The sequence below is a fragment of the Corella eumyota genome, chromosome 4 (assembly GCF_963082875.1).
Source record: "Corella eumyota chromosome 4, kaCorEumy4.1, whole genome shotgun sequence".
Taxonomy (NCBI): Eukaryota; Metazoa; Chordata; class Ascidiacea; order Phlebobranchia; family Corellidae; genus Corella; species Corella eumyota.
In genome coordinates this window covers 8,168,890-8,177,488 of record NC_137493.1, presented here as the reverse complement: position 1 = coordinate 8,177,488, position 8,599 = coordinate 8,168,890, and the positions used below count along the sequence as shown (strand labels likewise).

The 8,599-nt window shown below is 30.3% G+C and overlaps 1 protein-coding gene across 1 annotated transcript; it reads right to left on the bottom strand.

Moving 5' to 3' along the window:
• Window positions 1-6,062: 6,062 nt before the first annotated feature.
• Window positions 6,063-8,438, bottom strand: LOC145751171 (disks large-associated protein 5-like). Its single transcript, XM_082567272.1, has 6 exons — window positions 8,310-8,438; window positions 7,362-7,467; window positions 7,126-7,281; window positions 6,907-7,024; window positions 6,668-6,801; window positions 6,063-6,495 (listed from the first exon to the last, which is right to left on the bottom strand). Exons 1-6 carry the CDS (start codon window positions 8,429-8,431, stop codon window positions 6,274-6,276), a joined length of 858 nt encoding a protein of 285 aa, XP_082423398.1. The 5' UTR covers window positions 8,432-8,438; the 3' UTR covers window positions 6,063-6,273.
• Window positions 8,439-8,599: the final 161 nt, after the last annotated feature.

The following is an 8,599-nucleotide window of genomic DNA, read 5'->3' as shown; positions in this document are numbered from 1 at the left end:
TAAACTGAATATCTAAGGTCTAATTCCCATCGCGGCCATATTTTAAATAACAAAACTTGGTACTAGTTTACCGGTAGTCAAATAATCGCTTAAAATATAACCTGCATTGCCCACTACCTGAGACTAAATACGTCTAACTATAACTATTTGTTCAGTTTTGATGAGTCTGCCCGATTTTTAATATTGGTCTCAAATAAAATGCCGGTAATATCCTGGTTAGGTAATTAAATGAAAACGTTTACACTCGCAAATCATGCGCAACAAATTGTCAACATAACATATGCAGGCTACGTCACGCGCACTACAGCACGACATATCTTCCGACGTGCTTGACGTAAAAGAAAAAAAATATGATGCACGGTAACTTACAGGTATATTTGCCTGCAAACTACTTTACACTATCTACATTACGCCGACAAAAAGACGTAAAGAGTTATACATTGCTGCCAAAATCGTCATTACAAACTGTAAATTTACCAATACACACGTTTAACACTAGCCCTAACCCTACTAAAACATCGTCATCAAAAATGTCTTATAACTAACACATATAGCTTAGGGCTGGAATTTCAAAATGTGCTAAGCTAGGGCCGTATAGTTAGCAAGCAAATGTTTTATAAAGGAAAATAAAAACCTAAAACACCGTCTTTGCAACTACTACAAAACAACGTGCTTCATAACAAATCAACATGGTTTTAACACGCATTAAACATGTGCCCAATGCGTGGACAACACATGGCCAGTCAGTATAAAAAGCACGAACTGGAGTAGACTCAGTTTTAAAATGACGCAATAGTGACAACAACTTAATTTAGGCTGGCAAGGCTAATAAGTAATTTGTTTAACGCATCGTCCTTGCTTTAAGTATTTGATTTGTTTAACTTAAAAGTTTAAGCCTACATGGTTTCTATTCAAGGCCAATGCAGTAACTAAACAAGAAATAGAAAAATATGGATGTCATATACTTTACAGTTTATCGGGTAACCTTGGCCGACGTAAAGTTAACAAAACTACATTTACCGAAACTCGAGTTGTTTATCTAGAAACAATTTATTTAAAGGCAAACATTATTCTAGCATTGTTACGTCATAATTATTCCGCATATTCGAAAGAAAATCAAGGCTACATATAACAATGGATTTTGGCCTCTAGAATAATAGTAAATATGTTATTAACCTTCAAGTTACACATAACGTGCCGTGTGTACGCTTGAGCTAAACATGTACGTAATGTGGCTTAATCAACATCATTAATCTATTGTCATGTTGTTTTTGTTTTTTTGCTATTATACATGTTATAGAGAAACTAATAAAACAATATAAACATTTATATGCCCAAATATATAATAAGTGTTTATTTTTTAAATAACAAACATATAGAAACTAATTTTGATAACAAATAGGCTTATATGGGTTTAAATAAAGTCAGCTTAATAATACAAAATTAAACTAAATTTTGTTGACCCAATATCATCTAATCCTATGGGCTCAATTTGCTATTTCGCATTTACAATGACAGTAAATCGCAGCTAGCAAACAGCTTACCTAAACTTTATATTTTGCAAGTATTTTTTCCAAACCATTGGGAATATTAATAAACAAATTACCTTCTTTGGGGTATAGTATATTCACATATTTAATATCGTATTTCGGGTTTTACGTAACACGATAATCATTTGATTATTGCAAAAGCATATTACGTGCGCAATTACACAGGGTGTTTTTTGAATTCATTGTCCAATAAACATTGCTTTTCGACATATTTACTTACCGAGGGTTAGCCCACGCACGTTAATCGATACCTTCGACAAAGAGCATGTATTTCTCTTTTAATTTAAACCCAAGACAGACGGTAATATGTAATAAAAACAAATACGTAGACTAGTTTAATAAAAACGATGGCTATTAAACACGATTTTAAAGCAACTTAAACATCGTAAAAATGAGACCTTGTTTTGAAATTTTGCTGCTAAAAAATCATTACTGAAGATATTTACGCAAATCTAAGAAATTGTAAATACAATTTTTAAATAAACAACACTTTATAAATCATAAATTCTTTTCTATGCAAGTGTTTTGTTTAACAATTTTTTGCATTACCGCCCGATAAGTTAATGCTAAGTACAAAGGGCAGCGATGCGGTTAAATTATTTACCACCGCAGCTTAGCCTAGGGCTAAGGCCTAATTTTAGCAAAACTATTAACCATATTTTAACAATAAAATGGGCTCCGATTAACACATCATTCAAGTAGTTTTTAACAAAAATTTATATTTAAAAATGCAACATTTATATAGTATAACGTAACCTGTTTATTCGGTATGATGCACAAACTAAATAGCACTTACATCCGGTAAAAACAAAACGTTTTAGCTATAAAATCATCAAGTTTTAAAACCTACAGTATTCGATTTGATTTGAAATTTAAGGTAAGTTATACTGACTTTAAAATGTTAAAATAAAACTAACTGATAACACACGCCCTGCAGATGAGCAGCGTTTAGACGGCTACGGTGCCACTGCTGTTGCAGTTAAAATCAATACCAATTAAACGAAATCTTTAGTTAGCAGAATATCCTACCTTTTTGTTTGGGTTCTACAGTTTTTCCGACTTTAATATTGATCTATAATACGGTTAACGACAAGTTAAATTAACCGATTATGGTACGCAGTCTAGGTTTAATATACTGACTTAAAAAAAACGTTAAAAAGATGCCCCACAGTAACCTCTCAAATTCAAATTCACGTCATTTTTGCTCCACCTAAAACAGCTGATTATCCGAATCACTACATTCCATACCTTTTCTTGTTCTGTTACAAAATAATAAACTTGCTAGGATAAATTATGATGTCACTATCAACTCACACACAGCTTTGCTGAGCCCGGTTTGTGGTCTCGTCACGCGCCGCTGCCTTACAACTGAACTTTATTTACCTATGATTTAAAAACGCCTCCGCGCGAATGTCGTTTTACAGGGACGTCCTTTTACAAACACACATATCACCATTAAATATTAAATACAAAAAGCCTAAAGAATAGAAAATACTAAAATAATCATAAAATATAATTAGAGGATAAATTGGAACTATTGTTTGGTTGTCAAGGAAACAATGTCTTAAGATCACGTGACAAAATCAAGTGCTGGTGATTCATGGTCGAAAGGTAAACAAAAAACCGCACAAAACAAAAAAGAAACGGGCTATTGAGGTGTTTTGAACACACATAACCCTAGAAAACGGTGGTTAGGCTTCTAAAAAAACAAAATGAAACACATCTATGTCCCATTTTTATCAATTTTATACACCGTAATCTAAAATACTGGTCATTTAGTTGTAACCTAACGTTTGTATTTAATAAGTGACATGATGTGTTTACCTAATGTACTAATAACGACGTAACATCACGCCATGTTGTACACATAGTTAACAAAATCGCTTTAACTTGCGACAAAAACGGCCATATCATTTAATTAATACGTTGTAAGCTTAAATGCTTTTAATTAAATGCTTTAAAAACGCAATTAAATGTTTCAAAAAGGCAATAAATTGTCAGCATTAATACAAAGTATTAAATATATATTTATGACCACGTGTGTGTTATTTTATAGCATTGGCATTTTACAGCCTGGTCTGCAAATATTACGACCCAATATTACTTCCTTCCGTATGGTTTTGCAACGTTAAAATATATGGAGATAAGGCAAGACTTATAAACCATGAATGTATAGCGGCTTTGGCACACACCATTTAAGGTATACATACCTATAAAATCGGCATATAAAATACACAAACATGGTTTATTTATCCAGACAATTTCATAGTCATGTTTTGTTAGGTACCAGTAGCCACTCATCGCATATTGCTATAAATATTCAGGGGTTACTACAGACTATAAAATACACTACTATCACCATACTAGTGATGTATAAGGTCAATGAACTATAGATAATAAATGTTGGAAAGCACTTCTAAACAAACATAACAACTCTTTGGCGGCGCCTGACGAGTGCAAATAATAAAATCAAATCACGTGAAAAAAATTATAGAAATAGTCAATTTCTTTTTGTATGAATTTTTCATGTAAAGTAATGCCCTTTTTTTACAATTATGTGATGGTTAATTTTACAACATAAAATCTAGTGAAAAAGATTATAGATAAATAGCACTTTTTATTTATTTAAAAAATAAAACATATATAGGCCTATGTACCAAATATATTTATTGGATTTTAAAGGCTCTTAAATATGCCATATCCTACTTTATTTAAAATTAGAGCATAATGATAACCTTGCTACAAGTATTCTAAAGACTTCTTAGCTTTAAAAAAACTTAAAACACCCTTATGGTTTAATTTAGTTTATATAGTATTAACTAACAGTTAATTTAAACAAAGGTTTTTGGTAAAAGAACCCGGAAAAAATGCATTATATTGAGAAAATTACCTTAGCCTAAACATAATTAACAATAGAAATACATAAATTTTTTTTGTTGAAGCACTTGGTTTTATAATAAATATTATTTAAAGTAATAAACTTAGCAATAAGAAAAGTTCTAAATCAATTGAAATAATTACATTTGGCATTTGTTTAATAAAGGCATGACTACACTGCGTAAGTCGTAAACCGAGCATTACACATTATTTTACAAAATATGTAAAAATTTTAACTTACATTTTCTTTGTCTTTTTTATTTCTTCTTTTTTTATTTCGGATTCCAATTTTGATGGAATTGATTCGGTGGAAGACGAATCAGAACCCCCACCCACTAAAAAAGACACCTTTTCAGCATTTGACATTTTTAATTTTTCAAAATTAATGCAAAATCAGTTTAAACATTTTTTACATAACAACCTGGCAATAAAATGCAATTTGAAAAAAATCAGGTTTTTGACCATTGTACCTAACTTCTAACAATTTACTAGAAACCTAGCTGCTAAAACAATTAGTATTTCGTTACTCATAAACGTACGCACGAGTTGACTAAATTTGCTTTACGATTAGAAAGGCTAAAAGCTCAAAGTCCAAAAATTTCATAACGTTAATCAAACGACATAGCTTTTAATGACATACACAGGTCAATTTTAATATTTCGAAATATTTTCTATGTGAATTTATAATAAATTTCTGTTTTACATTACATATATATAATTTAAAAACTACTATATGTGTGTGGGTTAAAAATAGATTTAACAAACCTTGCCACAGAGCATGCCTTCTCTAAACTTCCGTTGTGCAGAACTCGAGCACAATCGCGTGTCTAAATTATTAATTACTGTAAATCCCCTCATGCGAAACTTTATTTATTCAACTTTTTTTAAATTTATAAAGAAAAATGCATTATTATTATTGTGTCTTTTAAGCGAAAACATTGGAAAAATCTTTATCCAGAATTATTGGTTAAATTGCTTTTTAGTTAAGCTTCTAAGGAAGGTACCATTCAGTAAAGTTACCAATACTAGTAAATATGCCTTTCTGTCCTAGCATGAGTTAAAAGTTGGTAACTTTAGCTAAGTGGCCCTAGCAAAGTTATAGAAAAGTTTAAACATATTATTTGAAATGATAGGTAAAGTTTAAACATGTAGTTTATAGTTTAGAAACAAAATGGCATGTAGTTTATAGTTTAGAAAACAACTATCTTGAATCAATGGTAAAAATGCAGACCCACAGTTCAGTAAGTTAATGTCCCTAGCTAGCATAAAGCTTCTTTCCACATAAAGGTAAATTTTTTTTAAAGTCCTCCTAACTAAACTAATAGTGTTACCCTAAAGTATGACAGTTTAGTTATTCAAATAGCAAACTTAAAAGTTGTTGGTAAAGATTTTTAATCTGAGTTAATTTAAAAACTTCCTTCTTAGAGGTATTAGTAGCTATAAAAATGTTCAAGTGCTTACTTAACAATATTCCACAGAAAATACTAAATAAACTTACTCCAAAGCTTCAAAAAATACCTCTAAAAGTAATTACATGAATAGAAACAAAACATATGGATAAACAAATAAAAATTTCTTCACATTAACATAATATGATTTTTTTTTTGTATTTCACCAACCTTTTAACCCTCATAAGGAATTATTTTACATAGATTTTGTGCTAGTAAAGCAGGAAACTATATTTAAAATGCACAGCACAAAAGGGAAATTCTAATAGTATAAAAACAACCTAATAAAGCATAAAAATTGCTCAATTCATAACCGAAAAGCAAAGTAATTATATGAAGCTGCATATGTCAGTTACAAACAAAAGAGAAATTATTTTTCATTTTTAAAGATGCAAAGTTTATGTGTTTTTATTTTCATCTGTAAGTGTGCTAGTATCTGTAGCACCAAATGTTAGTAACTTTTTAACTTCTGGGCCTTCATCTTCTTTTCTTACCCTTAAATAGCGACCATGTAAAAAATTATCAGACTTTGGGGTGATGATTTTTTTCTTGCGGTCTGCACTGTTTGGAGTCAATGGAAAAGTTGCTCTCTTGACAACATTTCTAACCGGACTGTTGACCTGGATGGTTCAATAACTTTATTAATTTAATATGCCAATGCACAAAGAGTGAAAGCATATCTACATTAACTGGCTTATTCAAAATTATAAATATGTTTATAGCAAGACTTTTTTTACAATCAAAGGTAAAATATTTAAAAAAAACTATTTGATATAAAATTTATATACATACCTTAAAAAATCCGGCATCAAATGAAACAATGGGTATAGCTTCTTTTTTCATTGCCGCTTTAACAGAGGCTAACCTTTTTCTTGCTTCTACTCGTTTACAATCAGAAATTGATTTCGATCTAGTTTTAAACGATTCTGCAAAGCAATAGCAAATTCTTTTTTATACCAGTATATAAACATTTAACTTGGAATATTATCAATTTTTTATTTATATTATTATTGTTTATATTTTGTATCTACTTTTTCTAAGAATCTTTTTCTCTTTAATAGGATTTTTTGGTAAAAAAAGTTCATCCATTTTCCAATTATTAGTTTTTCTTTTCTTTAAATTTTCAAACTTTTCTTTTACATCTTTTACCTAGAAACCCAGAAACAAAGACAAAAGATTAAAAGTATTTAGAGTTATAGCAACCAGCAATATAAATTTAATCAGAATTTACACTTTTTACAGTTTAATACCTGGAAGTAAATCATTTCCCAAAATCCCTCCAAATCTTGACAAGTCACTGGCTTTTCACTTGTTTTAAATTCAGAGTTGTTAATTAAACCCTCAAATTGACTAAAACGTTCTTTAATAACCAATTGTGCTTGCCCAATCACAGTACGAATGTCACCCTGTTAAAAAGTTTTTAGTATATAGGTTTTGTACAGTCACAAACAGATATAATAATAAAGAACCAATACAACAAACAAACTTGAATTATATTTAAATCCTCTGCTTTTATGTTATTATCAGTTTCGAAATCCTTCCAATCCAAACAACATGCTTGAAGATTTTGTTCTTCTTCTGCAATCAGGTTTCTAAAAGTATTTTAAAATCAGGGTTAACATTTGATATAATTTTTGATAGCATACACATTTAAATTTTGAAAACACAGTTTTTTTGTTACATTTATTTAATCTCCATGTAGGAAGGTCAACTTTACGGTCTAAACATAAAGTAACATTGGCCAGTTGGTTACCCTGTCCCGATTTTGCCCTACAGCCTTAGGTAGTTTGGAGATTATAGATTAGAATTGCCTGGCAATTATAATCTGCAAATTAAGTATTGGCTCAGCAGGAGTTTATATCTTTTATAGCACCTTACTAAAAGGTGGGCATCAAATCGTTAATGTGTTGAACGTTAAATAACGAAGTTAAATTTTTTGTTAAAACCTGTTAACTTATGTTAAATTGTGCTTCCGTTAAATTAAGCCTGTTAATTCAATATTTTACAAGTATATCCATGGTAATATAGGGATATGTATGTTTAATATCGCTGTTTATCAGTTTAAACGTCGCAATCTATCCGGTTTGTTGTTTGTTTTAATTAAATTTTAACGTTTTAATTAAATTTTAACGTTAACGGTTAACGATAACTTCCGTTACATTTCGTTTAATTTAACGAAAAAAACGTTAGCGAAGTTACTGTATTGTGTAACGACTAACCATTTACCATTTAACGAATTTGCTTTTTCGATTAACTGTGCCCACCTATGACCTTACTCACTACTGCAGAGAGCAGTCTGGCAGTGTGGATCTGACCCAGCTACCTAGGCAGCCAGGAAAACAAACAGGTTTTACAAGCTAACAGTTGACATATAACCTACATTTGGTGAGTGTTTTTTGTATACAATTTTCGAAGATTCAATGTTGGTATTTACCTGAAGTAAGAAACATCGTGGACACTTGATACGGTTGGTACTTCCTTCAATTCATTGGTTATTTTAATTTTGGGAATATTAATATCCTGATTTTGCAAGGGAATTCGACTTTGAATTTCCATTATTAAAAAAATTAATCTGTTTAAAATGTAAAAATCAACATGGTATGTTAATTTTAGCACTACTTTATACTAAAAACGTCTAAAAGAGCTAAATTAGACCTGATTATACAAGTTAACAAACGATCGGAACGTTTTTCATTTGTTTTTTTTATTTCGCGCCAATTCAAG

Excerpts from the sequence above, each read along its gene's own strand:
- LOC145751171 (XM_082567272.1), bottom strand. The coding sequence starts at position 8,431 with ATGGAAATTCAAAGTCGAATTCCCTTGCAAAATCAGGATATTAATATT. Across the intron at positions 7,468-8,309 it reads CACGATGTTTCTTACTTCAG|AAACCTGATTGCAGAAGAAG; the intron begins GTAAATACCAAC and ends AAATACTTTTAG. Across the intron at positions 6,802-6,906 it reads GAAAAAGATTCTTAGAAAAA|AATCGTTTAAAACTAGATCG; the intron begins GTAGATACAAAA and ends ATTGCTTTGCAG.